At 36.1% G+C, this 17,901-nt stretch overlaps 2 protein-coding genes across 2 annotated transcripts; one reads left to right on the top strand and one right to left on the bottom strand.

The window, feature by feature from the left end:
• The first annotated feature begins 6,282 nt into the window (after positions 1–6,282).
• LOC121409485 (TLC domain-containing protein 2-like) lies at positions 6,283–10,433 on the top strand. The gene is made up of 4 exons (XM_041601404.1): positions 6,283–6,529; positions 7,976–8,058; positions 8,597–8,679; positions 9,869–10,433. Exons 1-4 carry the CDS (start codon positions 6,339–6,341, stop codon positions 10,247–10,249), a joined length of 738 nt encoding a protein of 245 aa, XP_041457338.1. The 5' UTR covers positions 6,283–6,338; the 3' UTR covers positions 10,250–10,433.
• A 919-nt stretch (positions 10,434–11,352) lies between these two features.
• On the bottom strand, positions 11,353–17,569 carry LOC121406837. The gene is made up of 3 exons (XM_041597708.1): positions 17,467–17,569; positions 16,311–16,476; positions 11,353–11,842 (listed from the first exon to the last, which is right to left on the bottom strand). Exons 1-3 carry the CDS (start codon positions 17,567–17,569, stop codon positions 11,458–11,460), a joined length of 654 nt encoding a protein of 217 aa, XP_041453642.1. The 3' UTR covers positions 11,353–11,457.
• Positions 17,570–17,901: the final 332 nt, after the last annotated feature.

The following is a 17,901-nucleotide window of genomic DNA, read 5'->3' as shown; positions in this document are numbered from 1 at the left end:
GCTAGCGCTCTCGTTGATCCATGTTCAAATTTTGTTCTCCCCCCCCCTCTCTCTCTCTCCCTCTCCCTCTATCGGTCAGCCTATTTTTTTTTCTCTCTCTCTCTCCTCCATCCTCTAATATGTCACTATATTGTTTTCTTTGTTCGCGTGTCTGTATGTGTGTGTGTCTTTGATAATACATGTCCCATATTTTTGTCACCTTATTTCCATTTTTTGCTATCATTTCCTTTCTTACTCTAAAATAGTTTTTTCCTATTATAATCTTCACATTTTACTTTCCCATTTTTATGATATTGTATATTCGTTCAGCCGAATGAATTTCCATATTTACTTAATTTTTATTGCTTTGTCTTGTCTTAATTGCTTTATATAAATTATTTATTCAACTAGCTATAGGGGATCCACTCTCTACAAGCAATGCTTTTTAGTGGGTCCCCTCATTTCCATATACGCTTTGTTTATACAAGCGTTTGTTATATAATTATGCTAAGTTAAAAATTATTTAGTATTCGTACTTTGATTTGTATTTGCATTCGATTTATATTTGTTTTGGAAATGAAATAAACCTCTTGAATCTTGAATCTTGCAAGTCAATTGCTACGACAACAGCGACACTTCTGCTCTATGATTGGTTGGCTCTTACATGGAGTGAAATGTTATAATCCAGCAAGAGTTGTTAGCAACTTTTTTATGAAATGGGGACCTGATCACCATTCTCGCTCGCTTGAGATTGATTTAAAATCAAGACTGGGTTGCCATCTCTCATTCCCACTAATCAAAATGAAGTCAGGTATTTCCTCACGAAATATTCATAAATACAACTTGCAGGGATATTTTTTTGTTTCACAGAGTATCGTTAGGTAGCTCATAATTTATGAAACGCAATGTGAACATTCTCGAAAGCATAGATTGTTAATGAAAGTTCCCCTAAATAGATATTATGTGACACTTTTATAAAAGGAAAATTCATATTTATCTCCATTTAAAACGAAATATAAATGTCATTTTACCCGCAATGAATTCCAGGAGTTGCTGCCTATGGAGAATAATACACGTAGATAGCACCCCCTTCAACCCCCGCTTCTCACTTTATCATAAACTTATGAGTGCGCTAATTTGATTTTAATCTTAGAGGAGCCATACTGATTTATCCTTATATGCATAACTCGGTGATATGCAAATGAAAGAGTCGATGATGTCCATCACTCACGATTTTTTTAATTATTTGAATGATACAATATTTCAATTTTTACCGATGAGGCAATATATACAGAGCAACATGTCTGAGCCATTAAATGTTAAAACATTGGTAATTTCACATGTTCAGGGAAGAATAAAACTTTGTCACACAGGATAACGAGGAGAAAATTTGAATATGATAAAATACAAAAGAAATAGTGAATGAATGGTGTCATCACTCACCTCATTGGCATACCGACCAGGATGTGCAAATAACTGTTTTGTGAAATTAAGAGAAACATCGAAATATCACAAGTTTCTTTTATTTTACATCCGATTTTGATGAAACTTTCAGTGTTATGCTTGTTGGATTTTTTCCCCTTTTTATTCGAATCGCCTTTTTTTGGAAGGGGGGGGTAAAATCATCCTTTGATTCTCTTGTTGAGTGGAGATATTAGCTTGAGTCCAGAACCAGGATGTATACAGTGCATAACAATAAGAAACGGGACAGTTTATAAAATCTTTGTTTCAAATTATGATTTCAAAATTTCAAATTTTGGTGTTCATATTTGCTTTAAAGTTTTATATTATTTCAAGTTTCGCTTATGCTTGACCGAACACTGAACTTTTTTGGTTGGGGGCTCATAAAATATTTTCGCAAAAATTGCAGAAAATGATAAATATGATTATCAAACTTGTTAGTTATGAAACTCCTCTTAACGTTGAACGTTCACAATATGTTTGCCATTATTTGTCAATGCTTTCAAAATAACATTTGTTGCACACAATGAAAGGATTTTAATAAATTTCAAGCTCTCCCATTAATACATGTAATGCAGATGTGGTTTTAACTTCGGTTAATTTGTACCATGGACATTGTTTGTGCCAAGTACCAAATTTGTACCAAGTATGATCGCTTGGAGTTTTTTTTCTCCGGGTGGACAGGTTCTCGGGATCGCGCCATCACTCGACTTGATCATGTTGACGCGTACAGTAAGTTTAGAAGCTGCTTTCGGGAATATAAAAACCTTCATAAAAATATCCTCCATCACTTTGTTGGTCGATGAAATTAATTAATATGCATGTACGTTGTACTGTTTGCCGAGAAACCACAACACTTTCAATTACTGATTGGAATTTACACGACATCCTACTGATTTTACATCTCAAATTCAATATAATTTAATTCGGCCAAATCGTTAGTATATAATCTTCAAATAAATTTCTCAACTTGTGACGCAGTGTATTCGTTGAATGGCATTCGATTTAAATGAGGTTATACTCTTAGATTCTTTACATTCTGGAAAAACTTTTTGTCAAATATATATTTCTGTAAGCAAACATATGTTATGAGAGTCAATGTCACTTAAAAATACGATACAGAATTTACATTTCAACTTTAATACAATTTAATTCGGCTATATATATTGTCAGTATATATTATCTTCAATAGATTTCTCAACTTATGATGCAGTGTATTTGTTGAATGGTATTCGATTAAAATGAGGTTATACTTTAAGATTCTTTACATTCTGGAATTTTTTTTCTCCAAATATACATGTATATTTCTGTAAGCAAACAGATGTTATGAGAGTCCATGTCACTTAAAAATACGATACTGGATTCACCTGGTTGGGGTGTAGGCATGGCTCCTGGAAGCGGGTTGTTGCGTATGTTGTATATCATAGGCAACATCCCACCCCATCCCCCTCCCGTTGAAATCAGACTGGTATGCTAAAATGTGAAGAAAAAAAAACGCGAAAACATTTCTTTTTCGCTGTTGTTTTTGTTTTGCATGTCAAATTTCTATTAATCAATATCACCTTTGGAGTTTAAATTCTTTAAAAAAAATAGCAACCCCTCATCGTTCAAAATCGTTCACATGCTCCTAGATAGGTACGGGCGGTCCACGGACTACAATTATTTGATCAACTTTCCACGTGTTTTTTTTTCCCAAATGTATAGTAGCTCATCCAAGTGCAATCAGTGTCTGAATATTAATTGTGTTAAATACCGAACTGTTATTTTTGTCTTTGTGATTGAGGTGTTTGTTTCATTGATTTGTTTGATATTTCATGTTGGATGATAAGAATAATGATGATAATAACTAATGGAGTGTATATTGTTTATGTTTTATTCTAGAGTTAACTTGGTGTTTTGATTTTGTTTAATGTGCTCTTATATTAATTCGTTTAGAATATTGTTTTGTGAAGAGCAGAAAGTGAGAGAGAGAGAGAGAGAGAGAGAGAAAGAACGGAGAGAGAGAGAGAGGGAGACAATTGTGGGGGTGGAAAGAGAGGGAGGGAGGAAAAAGGAGAGCTGGAGAGAATGAGACAGAAGGGGAAATGAAAGAAAAAGGGAATGACTTTGTACTTTTTATGTTTGCATGTACCTGACGAAAATGGCGTGTGCATGTTACACGCCCATTTTTTTTTAATTGGAAATGGGGGCGGGAGCTGGAATCCGCCACTCCACGATCTGATGATATTTAAATACAGGAGAGCCAATCTGCCATTCCAACTTCCAAGCTACGGTATTGTGGATAGCCATGGAAACAATGAATGCAGATGTAATATAGTGATTTACAAAACACATACTAAAAATACGACCATTAACACAAAAATATCAATTTGTTTGCTTCAAAAGAATTGCCAAAGGAACAAAAGGAAAAATGTTGGGCTCATTAATAAAAAGAAAATCCATGATCCCTACCCTCAAACTCGCTGAATAAATTTTCACTGTAGAGAAAAATAAATTTGTATGCATTGTTTTGTGGTTTTTTTTTGAGCGGGAAAGAATTTTCTTTGGTTGGAAATCTGCTTTACTATGGGACTAGAGTCATGCTTAATAAGCAGGTATAAGATAAGTTGGATTTTTAATTTTACATTTTAAAGAGTAAGGAGAGGGTGGGCAGGAGGGCAATTCGTCAAATTAAAATATAAAATAACATTCAAATATAAGAATTACATTTTGTGTTTTTATTGCAAGAATGACATATTTTCTAAATTTGCTTAAATATGATCATTTGCTGGGAACTATTAGTTATTTTTTTAATGTTATTTGTTACTTTCTATGTTCACGGTTACCTTTTCCACATGAATCATAGTAATTATATTTATGTTTTTTTTTTCATTTGAGATTTATCTATACACCGGATAAATAAAGTAAGTAATCATAATTTAGAAGATTGGTGTCAAAAGATTATCGACTCTCATGATTAAAACCTACCTGCGCGGTGTCAAAATGCAAATCATTAACTTAAGATTACCTTTTCGGTCGTGACTCATCAAAGTAATGCTAAATGCAACATATTTTGTTCCCAACAACTTTGCAAGCATGAAATTTGATGTGATGCTGCAGTCATTGCTGTAAGCAGTTAGAGAGAGAGAGAGAGGGGGGGGGGGTAGTCCCCCAGAAAATTTTAAAACCTACATTTTATTTTGGAATATTTTTTTTCACAAAGTTCGCCCATTTTTCAATTTGCATTGTTGTTTTCAAATTCATTTTGAAATATGCAAAAGCGCCCTATGACAAGCTCAGTCGCTTCAGTCTTCGTTTTCGAGTTTCTTCGATTTTGGTATGTGTCCCCCCCCCCCCTGTAAACAAAATCTGTGAATGGCCATGGCATCGGCCGAGTGCTTTCTTTGTTGCTGACCCTTCGAATAGTATGGCGCTCCAAATGCTTTTAACTGTATAGCCAGAAGGGCAGACAAATTTGCATTATTTTGCTATTTGACTGACTGACATGACTGCAAGCTGGGGACTACCATTCACCACATCGAGTGTCTTCCAGATTCTTCAGCCACGTGATATGCCAGTGATTAATGTTGGGACTGAGGATTTCATCTTTTATTTCAAGGTAAGTGAAAATTGCTTAATCTAGCGATGTCATATCATAATGATAGATTCGGATTCTATAAGTTTCTTTCGATATAATCTATGCATGGAACAGTAACACGCAACTGATTCCTTTTCAGCTCCTTAGATGATTATCCAGTGCTGTTTAAAGAAGTAGTAACCTTTTGAATGATCAATGCTTGTTTTGATAATGATTCTTGAATCCATTTGGGTAAGCTTTCAAGTGATTTGATCACACTGTTCCATGGTTTAATTTGTCATCAGATTTTTTGTGCTTGGATATCATCAATAGACTTGCATTGCAGCTAAAGCCACAACGTATCGTGCCTATTTTGCTTCTGAGCTCAGTCATCCTTTTCACCTTCATAATAGACATGGTATTGAGTGCATGATAATCATGATAATAGCTCCATGATAATATCTACAGAGGTCTATTCATCATTCTCACGCCTGAGTTCCTGCAATATGACCCATTTCCCATCCCTTTGTGATTCTTTGCCCTTAAAATTTTACTGACTTTATTATTATCACATCGGCCTCACAACACCGCTTGACGAACATTGGGAATGCAGACCATACCTTACGGCTAAAATTGATAAGTTTGCGATTATTGAACCATGCTTCATTCATTGCATTCATTTCACTTTTGGTAAAGACCTAAAAGAATGTAGGACTTACTTAATTTCTAGCTCGAAGCACGACAAGCGGTTGTCTTCCTAAATCCTCGGACACATTCGCAAGGGCAATGCTCTGCTCGTACTCACACTTTCAGGCTTTATCCACTCTCGACAAGCAGGAGCGAAAATCTCTCCTAAAAGGTGGGGGGGGGGGGGCAAGGGGTTGGAAAATTTGACAAGCAAAACAAATATGTTTATCAACCCAAATTTAAGGTCATTTCGACGAAAATAAGTTTAAAAAAAGACACCATTTAAAAAAGTAAGGCCATCTCGTCCCAAATACAAGTTTTATTTCGATCTTGAATGATGTATTTCTTGCCATCATAGACAAGAAATAGTAGGGGGACATTTGATACTGTCATAGGTCCATGATATTGTGTCCCCCTACTATATTTTTTAGTAGGGGGACACGTCCCCCTGGGATTTCCGCCCATGTCGACAAGACTTTTGCTCTCTGTAGCGATCGAGTTTCTGAATGCAATCGCAGATTCTATAGTATTTATCTAATTTCTTTCTCAACAGGATTAAAAAGTAAATCCCAGTCTTATATTGAATCAACGCAGGGTGTGTAGATGCACTCGCTGCAAACCATTTCCAAACCCAGCATCTTAAAAGTTCTTCAGAATGGAAATTTCGTCATCAGTCAGTTTCGTCATCATGGCGACATCGATGATCATGTGCTTCTTACTCAACCTCCTCATCGACAAGCTGCCTGTGCCCCCGAAGTATGCGGATGGATCCCGTCGACACAAGTGGAGAAATGTGGTCATCTCCACCATACATGCAGTGTCTGCTTCAACAGGAGGATTAGCAAGGTAGGTCTATGCTATGATTCTGTGTTGCTGTTAAGTGGTACATTCACATTTGGGAGTTTTTGCAACACTACGCAGACGCCTTTGGAACGCAGAGAATCTGTGGTCAAAACCCCTTCGTGACAAAGAAATCTTCGTCGAAATTCGGTAAATCAAAACAGCAGTGTCGTCCTGGGGAGCGTTTCATCAACATTTTCATCCGACAAGTTGTCAGGTCTGACAACTTTCCTTGATTATGATTGGCTGAGAGGCACTGTAACCATAGTAACTGTCGGATAAAACGTCTGACAAGTCCTTTCATGAAACGCTTTCCTGGACTCTTGACGAACAAATTATTTGCATTTATTTTCGTCAGCTCCGAATCTCAGGTCGATCTGCTGTCCTGGGGAGCGTTTCATGAAAGGACTTGTCGGACGTTTTATCCGACATGTCCCATTTTATCTGACAATTACCATAGTAACAGGGCCTCTAAGTCAATCAGAATCAAGGAAAGATGTCAGATCTAACAACTTGTTGGACAAAATTGTTGATGAAACGCTCCCCTGGTTCACCAGTTTTCGACACAGCCCTCTAAACTGTCCGTTGCGACTTGACGGGCGTTTTCAATAGATTGACCGTGTTCATCGCTACCGTTTGTTTGACCACGGTTTCCAGTGTTCTGTATAACCTTTGCTTTCTTTTTTATTGAAATGACTTGCGCACTTCATTATTGTAATTACCGTTGATTGTTCCTTTTTTAATCCCAGGACCAAAATGCAAAGCAATGATTTTATCTCTGATTTTGTTAACCTGTTCTGATACATATGAATAGATAAAAAAAACTAAGTGTTATTCGAATCATTTCTCTGTATGTATGTGTTGTGTAAATGAAATACAATAAAATAATATCTAGTATTAGACCTGACACAAAATAACTGTGACTCTGGTCTTTTTGTCTGTGTTCAAAGCAATATGTGGTTTTAAAATTCGTTCTTTCTCCAATCGCCCTCTACCCCTCTCTCTTCCACACCCCTCCCCCTCTCTCTCTTCCTTTCTCTCTCTCTCTCTTCTTGTCCCTCCTCTGTATCCATCTCCTCTCTCTCTCTTCCTTCTTCTCCCTCCTCTGTCTCTCTCTCCATCTCCCCTCTCTCTCTTCCTTCTTCTCCCTCCTCTGTCTCTCTCTCCATCTCCCCTCTCTCTCTCTTCCTTCTTCTCCCTCCTCTGTCTCTCTCTCCATCTCCCCTCTCTCTCTCTCTTCCTTCTTCTCCCTCCTCTGTCTCTCTCTCCATCTCCCCTCTCTCTCTTCCTTCTTCTCCCTCCTCTGTCTCTCTCTCCATCTCCCCTCTCTCTCTCTTCCTTCTTCTCCCTCCTCTGTCTCTCTCTCCATCTCCCCCCTCTCTCTCTTCCTTCTTCTCCCTCCTCTGTCTCTCTCTCCATCTCCCCTCTCTCCCTCTCTTACCATGGTTACAGTATATACTTCGCTCCAGAGTTGCTTAGTGACCCCTTGAATGCTACGTCCGCCATAATCCTAGTATCCATGGCAATTACTAATGGTAAGGATGATACTCATTTTTATACGACGGCGGACGATTATTTCTGCCTTCAAAAGTAACAAAAAAAGTTTAAATATTATCAAAGTAGTATATCCTTTTCCAGTTCAATTATTTTTTTTTTCGAAAGTTGTACTCATAATGTAAACTCTAACAATGAATTGCTAATTTAGGACTTAGGTACAGTGACTGCACTTCGGGTGCTGAGTTTCTACTTCAAATTTAAATTACTAATCAGCACAAGCAGTCACTTTTTATAAGCTCCTTAAGTTAATTAGCACTTCTTTTTCTTTAGAGTGCACTAGTTTGATATTACTTTGATTAATTGAGAAATAAACTAATCATACATTAATTATCTGATAGTTGACCTGGATAACAATCGTCTCCTAGTTTGGTACTATTAGTTTATAGGTTGCCTCTTGTAAATTGACAAAAAAAAATTCTGTTGTCATTTGCGCCATGTGCACTGTCGAATAATAAATTAGTATCCTTTACCTGTGCTCTATAAATCCTTCCACACCTCATTTTAACATTCATATAGGATATTACGTGTATGACTTTATCGATCTTGCGATGAACACCAAACTGGCCAGTTTTCTTCCATTGATGATACATCATACTCTGGTATGTAATCATTTATTATATATTTATTATAATTTATTCATTTATTTTATTTATTTGCGTGTTTATTAAGCAATTCATTTATTCATTTGTTTATTAAACATGTTTATGCATGAATTTATAAAAAAAGAAATCGAATCTGCAAAGTTGTTTTTCATCAATGTCCTCTTAACATATACGCACGAAATAAAAAAAATCAACTACAATTGTAATACTAGGATAATATTTTATATTAGCAGTAATTGTATTTTGGTTGCAACAAAACTTAAGTTTACATCAAAATTTAAAATACCAGTTCAAACCAGTTTATAGTTTTGGTAAAGATTGGCAGAAATGTTGATTTCGATGTCATTTTTCCATTCAATTTTACAAATGTATTGGAATCGATCGAATTTTTCGTTTGTTGATTTATAATATTAATTACACAGAATATGTCATTGAACCCTAAACCGAACAATTTCTTATCTACTCCATTCACAAGTATATCGTTCAGTGGTAGAGCGGTGGAAATCATTCATATAATGATGTATTTCAAACAAATCTAATCTGATATACAACGTCATAGAGGATTTTAAACATTATTTGTTTTCAGCAGGTTAAAAGATTGAATATGAATTGCATTCACATGAAATTACCTCAATTGGTAGGTATGTACGGACTGTCCAAATAATCTTCTCATTATAAATAAGGAGTATGGAAATGTATAAACAATAAATGTGTATTATCCTTGTGTAAAGCAGGGTTGTTCTCAAGGAAAACGCCATAAGGGTGATTTCGCTCGCAACGCACAACGGATTCAAACACACAGTAAAAGTATTAAAAATGCCCGTCAAAATAACAAAGACAGCTGGGAGGTCTTTGTCGAAAATATGAGTGAACCGAAACAGCAGTTTCGTCCTAAGTTTTGGAACTGACGAAATATTGCAAATATGTCGTTTGTCTAGAATCCTGGGTGAAACTGCTGATTCACCAATTTACGACAAAGACTCCTTGGTTGTTCCTTTTAATGAAGGACATTTGACAATATATTTTCTATGTTCTTGAATCTGTCGTGTGTAGTGAAGCGAAAAAATCCATATTATTTTTGTACCACCACATGGTGTTCCTCCAAATTGACATGTAGTTCTGAATATATTTCTGATCTTTCTTTTTCTTGACCGACACTCTTCATCTTTTTTGTTTCGTTTTGCAGGATATTTTTATCCTATTCTGGGTGATAGTGGAGAAGAAAATGTTTGGTATAGTTGCCATCACCTCTTGCATAGAAATCAACGGCATCTCTCTTCATCTCCGTCACATCCTTCTCATGTTTGACTACAAGAAAGATGACCTCGTCTTCAAGGTCAACAACGTTTTCAATGTCGTCACATACGTCGTGCTTCGCCTGGGTATTTTGGCTTACGACACGTGGTGGTTGTTTGCGAATTGGACGGACGTTAACTTTCTTTTCCCGCCCATGAGCCTTATTTTGCTCTTATTGAACATAGGTTTATTTTATCGTTTGATCGAAAGTGATTATATTAGGAAACCTATTACTCAAAAGCCGAAGGTGCGTGACATAATGGCTGACTAGGAATGGTATTTATAATTTCGTGCAGTGAATATTCATATATAATTATAATTGAACAAGCTATATACGTAGAGGAACTCTCTATTTCTTGCTGTTTTCCACATTTGATTGGTTTCATTTTTCATCGATCTACTATTCTAGTCATTTCTGTGATATTGGACTACGGTAATAAAAGTGTTATGCTCTTGAGTTCCTGTAAAAAAGTTTGTATTGTTATTTATCCTGTCGATGAGTTTGGATTTGTATGGTATGCTATTTATTAATAGCTGGCAATCAGCCAGAATTTATTAGTTTTGCCGGGATCTATATTGTAAGTGGTTTGCCTCAGTTCAAAATTAATACATACGACCGAAAAAAAGTCAAGGCTGCCCACCCTTTTAAGAACCTTTCATTTCTTTCCAAGTAATAGAAGAAATGCATGTAAAAACTGAGCAATCGAATCTTTAAATGCAATAATAGTCGTCGGGACACTCATAATAAACTATTCTAATTAATTTCTTACCTGCTTATATACTCTCTAGAGATTAATGATGTTATGTGAAATTAGCAGTTGCCTGCATATTCTCATGTTCAAATGAGGACTTTGTAAGGTTTTGGTCTTAACTAGATTTCCTGGAGGACTTAACCCTAAATAGATTGAGCTATTTCGACGCCTAAGGAGACTGGGGGCTCCCCGTCGGTAGCGCGATCGCAACGAAAATCGACAAGCGCGTTACCCATTGCATAATCTACAAAATGGTAAAATCAAATTAAAAAAATGACATTGCTAATTAATTATTCTTCTTAATACGTAAAATCAAAATTTTGCATTAATTAACTAATTAAAGCACCTAAAAAGCCTTTTTTATTCACAGACTCTTTATATGATACTGATCAAATGTACTCAAAAAATAATATCACAATTATTTTACTGTTTTTGATTGTTTTGTAAATTATTATATATTTCTTTGTTTTTTGATTGTTTTATCGATGGAAATCGTTAGAGACTTTATTCTGACCATAAACAACACTGAGGAAATGAATTGGGCTGAAAACACTATTTACAATGCCGCTTTTGAGCACTTACGAAATAGTGCGTAATTTCAAATTTGGTCTCAAAAGTTTGCGCGAGAATTGAAAATAAAAAGTCAGCCAGTGGCGTGGTCAAAAAATTTCGTGCGACGGATTCATCGTGAAAAATGACGAGGGGGAGCACAATGATCCGTGTATGCTCAGAAATACCCAAGATGCATTCTTTGAGGGGGCGCCATTTCAGCCAGCGGGTTGTATGACACCGTGGACTCCGTCAGACCGACCTTCCAGTGGAAAGCAGGTGGCCCTCCTGACATTACGGGTTCGAGGTGGGGCTCGTCCATTTCATCGATCTCGACAAGCCTCGTCGACGGAGGTAAACCGTTGTTATGAACAGGTGAGCCAGAGCCGTAAGCGTAATCCGTTACCCTGTCTGGAGCGAGGATCGAGGTCGACCGATTATCGAAGTGGTAATCGACGTGAGCTGGCGGTCGGAGGTTCCGGAGTTGATTGTAACGATCCCCGTAGCGGTCTTCTCGATTCTGAGCCCGTGTACGAAAGTCGGGAGGAACCATTCTCTGACTCCTGCATAACGAGTATTTAGAGACAAGGACGGGATTACCAATTACCCTTTTTTCAAAGGGTGTATATTATAGTTCAGATCAAATTTTGACAGACTTTTCACATTTGCCCTATTAATGAGCAAGTCAACCCTTACAACATTAGATAAAGAGGGGGGGGGGGGGGGGGGTAAATCGAGCGCATACATTCGTAATTCCGAAGCTTCGTAATTCCGAAGGTTCGGTTATTCCGAAGGTTCGTATTTCCGAAGGTTCGTAATTCCGAAGGTTCGTAATTCCGAAGGTTCGTCAATCCGAAAACGAAATAAGGTTCGTAATTCCGAAGGTTCGTTAATCCGAAAACGAAATAAGGCTCGTAATTCCGAAGGTTCGTTAATCCGAAAACAAAATAAGGTTCGTAATTCCGAAGGTTCGTTAATCCGAAAACGAAATAAGGTTCGTAATTCCGAAGGTTCGTTAATCCGAAAACGAAATAAGGTTCGTTAATCCGAAAACGAAATAAGGTTCGTTAATCCGAAAACGAAATAAGGTTCGTTAATTCGAAAATTAAATAAGGTTCGTATTTCCGAAAATGAAAATAATTCATTTTGGTAACAAAAACGATGTTGTCATTACAAGATTACACGATATTATGCAATGATAGTAATAACGATCGATGATACATGCGTGTGTTGGGGCCAAAGCATGTATTTCATTAAGAATATAGGCGCCCTGATCAAGCATAGGCTAATTTCGATTTTATCTGAGCAATTGCTGCCTATAAGCAAATGGTTTAATTAAAGATGCAGGGGATCAAGTGTGTTGGAAGCGTGCGAGCAACCTCTAGATAATAGGATTTGTATTGGAGGGGATGTCATTTTTAATAACAGCTTCTGCTGGTAATAAAAATAAAAATAATACTAATAATGATCCTTGTGAGATGTTGAAAGCGAATCGCAAGCTCAAACTAGTAGACATTTCATGTAACAAGACGTGAAGTGAGCATTCGGAGCATTTTTTGTAATCGTGAGAAAGATGTGTATCTTTCTAAAGAATTAATGCGAGGGCGAGCTGTAATTTGTTTATATACTGACCTGGGGCCCGTTGCATGAAACTTTTTACCTGAGAAAACTCAGGTTGTTTTTACAGGAGTTTTTGCCCTGTGCTAAAGTCAGTGGCGGAAATCAGACTAACCTTAGTTTCAATTTTTTTTACCAGAGTTTTCTCAGGTAAAAAGTTTTATGCAACAGGCTTCAGAAAGTAATCTTTTAAGGACTGCATTTAGCGACTCATGAATAGAATATATATCTCACGAACTAAATAATGAGAGCGCGAACCGCAAGCTTAAAATTTGTGATATTCCAACCTGAAAACTGGACATTTCATACTTCTTTTTTGTAACCAGGAATAGAATGAGTTCCTCAATAAACAATACTTGATGCGAGCAAAAAACGTGAGCCAAATTTTTCCGATTTTCCAACCTGAAAACTGGACATTCTAAGCATTCTTGTAAAAAAAAAATAATAGCTGGGAGAATAGTTTTCAGAACTGAAGTGGCTTCCCTGGGTAAATAATATCTATATCAATATTATCATTCTAGGCCCACATGAAATTTCCAAAAGTTTGAGCACGTGATTCGCTCGCAACATCTCACAAGGATGCCCTTTTAACAGTAATTGACCAAAAAGGTGAATTTTACATCTTCAAATTTGACTTTTTCCCCCAAACCGCTTGCTCTCTACGCTCGCAGAAATGAAACGTAAATATATAACTTTAGTGATCACTTAAAAAATTGTGCTCAATTTAGTTACTACAAAACACACAACCTCTTTACACAGATGATAATCTAATGGTGAAAATATCCGTTTGCACCAAATTGCCCCTATTGGCCCCTTTTTTTGCTTTGCCCCCCCCCCAAAAAAAAAAAAAAACGTTCCGCCGCCATTGGTTAAAACACACATCGTCTTCATGGCTAACTGCAAAAAGTTCTTAAAATGTCCCCTTTAGATCAGGTCGGGAGGGAGGCAGGGGGCATCAAAAATGAAAAAAAAAACATGGGAATTAATATTTTCCAAAATGGGAAAGTTCCTTTTTCAAAAATAAATATGCCGTTTTTCATGTTTTTTCGAAATAAAATACTCTTATTAAAGTATACAAGTTAAGTTTTCAGGCTGGAATATTGAAAATTTTCAGCTTGCGCTTCGCACTCTCATTCGATTGGTGAAATATGCATCCTAAAAAGGTCACTAAATGCTTTCTTTAACAGGTTCCTTTTCTGGTCAGTATGTTTAAGCTCGCGTTTTGCGCTCGTGTTAACTCTTTAGTTAGATGCACATCTTTTTAATGACAGCAGAAATCTGCTCGGATTTTTAAAAACTAATTTTCATTTTTTATTGAAATAACCTAAAGTTTTAATTTGTGATTCACGCTCGCAACACCTCGCAATAATGCCATTTTAAGAATAATTGACCACAAAAAACCTTATACAACTTCACCTTTGAATTTGCTTTACCAAGCCGCTCGCTCATTATACTCTCTCCCGAAAAATAACGCCTAAATATACATTTTGCCATAATAAGTCACTTCAAAAAAGTTTTTCTCTACTTAATCACTATCAAACACACAATGACTTCAAGCAGATGATAATCTTAAGGTGAAAATATCACCAAAGTGCCCATTTTGACGTATGAGTTTCATTTTTTGGCTTTACCCCCAACGAAAATTCGTTCGGCCGCCCTTGCCTTCCCATCCTCATAATAATTGAACGGCAAAAGTGTCCCCCGCCCCCCCTACCCTTGCCTCTGCCTCTGCTTTCCCGGTTTTCATTTTTCGGATTAACGAACCTTATTTTGTTTTCGGATTAACGAACCTTATTTCGTTTTCGGATTAACGAACCTTCGGAAAAACGAACCTTATTTCGTTTTCGGATTAACGAACCTTCGGAACAACGAACCTTATTTCGTTTTCGGATCAACGAACCTTCGGAACAACGAACCTTTTTTCGTTTTCGGATTAACGAACCTTCGGAACAACGAACCTTATTTCGTTTTCGGATTAACGAACCTTCGGAACAACGAACCTTATTTCGTTTTCGGATTATCGAACCTTCGGAATAACGAATCGTCGGAATTACGCCACAAATGTTCGGATTAACGAACCCTTTTTCGTTTTCGGATTAACGAACATCGAGGTATAGGCAATTTACGTGTTTCGGAATTACGAACCTTCGGAATAAAGAACCTTCGGAATTACGAAGCTTCGGAATTACGAAGTGTAACCAAATCGAGAGAGAGAAAACAAAAAAAAAGCTTAATATTGAAAATGTCATCAAAATCAGATGTAAAATATGAAAGTTATGACATTTATTTTAAAGATTACACTTAATTTTCACAAACAGTATGTATAACTCGGCTAATTTGACAATATGGAAATTCTTCATTTATTCGCAGGAGGTTAAAATAATGATAATTAGACATAATTATGCAGAGAGGAATCAAACAAAAGACAGTTCGCTTGATTATGCTTGATTGGTTTTCTTTTTTTATTCAAATCTTTTTTTTTTTTGCTGGGGCAAACTTCCCCTATCCGGTGAACTGGTATTGCGTCATGGACAATTTGGATAATGTTGCGACAAAAATACCAAATTGAAAAAAGGAGCAAAATTGTCTCTTACATGTTTTTCAGTTTTGATGGCAAAATACCAAAAAATCCTATTATGAGATAGAGAAACATCAAAGTAATATGTATAAAAATTGAACAATAAATTTTGAGCCCAACCACTATAGCAAACGCATATCTGTAATGTAGTGGAGATAATCCGACAACCGAAATGCTTTATATTTATCATTATTCTTATTTTAAGAAAAAAACGATCAAGTAGCTTTAAAATCAAGTAATTTCTTTAAAGATATCTTTCTGTATAGACAAGGCCCTTTGTTGCAACCTAAGTCCATCATGTCTTTACATTCTGATTTTCGGGTAAATGTTTCGATCAGAAGCGTAAACCACTACCTCTATCTATCACAAGTCATGGTTTAACAGGTAATTGGTTAATTGGATATTGCTTATAGATTATATTTCATTCATTAACCAAGATGCCACATCCACTTTGTAAGAAAGCAGCTCGATACAGAGTTCTTGTATCCTTACCCACTTGATAACATGTAGCTGTGTAATAAAATAAAAAAGCAATGGTCCATGTCCGAGTCTGACATTATCAAATCTCTCATTTGCATATCATCTGTGGTGCACGTCTGTTTTGTGAAATAAGCAAAACTTTAGAATGTAATAACTTTCCTTTTTACACCTGATTTTCATGTTTTTTTCATTAAACATTATTCTTATTTGATTTTTTTTATTTAAATCTATCTATATTGGGGTGGACTTGTCCTTAAACGTATCAAATGGCCGGAATGGGATGATGTATTTTGAAATTGAAATTGCATCCCCACTGTATACTTTTGAATAAACACGATAAATTATCTTATTCTTACCTCTTTGTAAGTCGTTTGTTCTTCATTACGTTTGCTTCCCCTGTCTTTGTCACGTTGGACCGGAAGTAAAACACCAAGAGTAAGATTATTGCAATAAAGGTCATCACTACAAACACACCAACCACGATACTCCATGATCTGTATACATGGTATAGATTGTTCTCAGCTGAATAAAGATACAATTAAAAGAAAGTGATTAAAGATGAAAGAAAATAATACCGAATATGAATCAACATATTGGTCAAATACCCCCCCCCCACCAAACAAATCCCCGGTCATTTATAAAAAATAAATGAATAATGTTTGAAGTCATCACATTCGCTATAAATGTATTGAGAAGGGGGCAGCGCCACGAGGGCAGATAGTCATCGTCCCCTATATCTATATTTTTTCAAGTAGTGAGAACAAAAGGACGAATAATAAAAAAGGGGGGTAAAATGGGGAGAAAGAAAGAAGAACAAAAAATATGAAAAGAAGGGGTCTTGGCCTTGAGACTCTAAATATCCTTAAATTCAACTGAGAGGGCCTCATATATAGGTAGCCTTGAACCCACACCTCTTCGATAAACTGCTAGTACTCTGTCGCCGTCCCTGTACTGATCATTATCATGGTTATGCTAATGGTACGTTTTGTAATTTAACTTGCTTTTATCCTCATGTTACAGACAACCCTAAAAGTTTGATCAATGTTTGGTTACTAAACTAATGGTGATTAATGATTATCATCTAGAGAAATATCATAATTCTTTATAAACCACCCCTCCTGTAATCGTATTTTTTTCTTTCAAAGAAAATAAACAATTTTATATGCTAACCGTATATGAAATCAACATTCTTTAGAATAAACGTATATCAGTTTAGATTTTTCAAATCACAATCACCAATCTCTCAAAATACAGGCTTACAAGAAGGGAATAATCATTTCATTACATTTCGCTAAATTTCATAAGCATGTCAAATGTTTAACATTCTAGTTGAATTGGAATGTTACACGGGATATGTGGTGACAATTTAAGATAATTAATCCCTTTATAATTGTAAAAACAAATTGTTACATGATAAACAATCGCGTTTTTGAATTGGGGAAACAAAATGTTATTCGGTATAGATGTAAATAAATAACAATTACAAAGCAAAATTTTCTTGGGTATACGTACCGTTGACATCTTGAATGCTATCTTCTGCGTGGACATGATGGCAGAGAACGACACAGACAATCAGTGATAAAGCAACATCCACTTCACAACGTCCTATCAACATGGTATATTCGTCATTTATATACCAATTAATATAAATAAAGTTGAGTAAGTTTTATACTTCACGATGAAGATAATGCTTTCCAAAAATGAATGGAAAGGGGGACCATGAATTCTTCGATTGGTTGTTTTCAACTAAACTTGTTTGATCGATCCGGCAATCTGTGCAGGCCTACAGATATGAAGGAATGCCACTTCGACACAATAAATTTCATCTTAAGAAATGTGTTTGCACTCCGTGTCTTTCTCAAAATGACCTCCTTTCTGATATTCGTTGAAGTTGATAAAAGTCCGCTCCAAACGTGACAAAGGTGAAGATTTAAAAAAGAGGTCATT

This window comes from Lytechinus variegatus, chromosome 2, assembly GCF_018143015.1.
Source record: "Lytechinus variegatus isolate NC3 chromosome 2, Lvar_3.0, whole genome shotgun sequence".
NCBI classification, from domain to species: Eukaryota; Metazoa; Echinodermata; class Echinoidea; order Temnopleuroida; family Toxopneustidae; genus Lytechinus; species Lytechinus variegatus.
The sequence above is the reverse complement of the archived record's forward strand: the minus strand, read 5'-3'. Positions and strand labels throughout refer to the sequence as shown.

What these genes read in the sequence shown, in the direction of transcription:
- LOC121409485 (XM_041601404.1), top strand. Translation starts at nt 6,339, where the DNA reads ATGGAAATTTCGTCATCAGTCAGTTTCGTCATCATGGCGACATCGATG. An exon ending in TCAACAGGAGGATTAGCAAG is followed by an intron (nt 6,530 to 7,975) that starts GTAGGTCTATGC and finishes CCATGGTTACAG; the next exon opens with TATATACTTCGCTCCAGAGT. An exon ending in TGATGATACATCATACTCTG is followed by an intron (nt 8,680 to 9,868) that starts GTATGTAATCAT and finishes TTCGTTTTGCAG; the next exon opens with GATATTTTTATCCTATTCTG.
- LOC121406837 (XM_041597708.1), bottom strand. Translation starts at nt 17,569, where the DNA reads ATGTTGATAGGACGTTGTGAAGTGGATGTTGCTTTATCACTGATTGTC. An exon ending in TAGCATTCAAGATGTCAACG is followed by an intron (nt 16,477 to 17,466) that starts GTACGTATACCC and finishes ATCTTTATTCAG; the next exon opens with CTGAGAACAATCTATACCAT. An exon ending in AACAAACGACTTACAAAGAG is followed by an intron (nt 11,843 to 16,310) that starts GTAAGAATAAGA and finishes CTCGTTATGCAG; the next exon opens with GAGTCAGAGAATGGTTCCTC.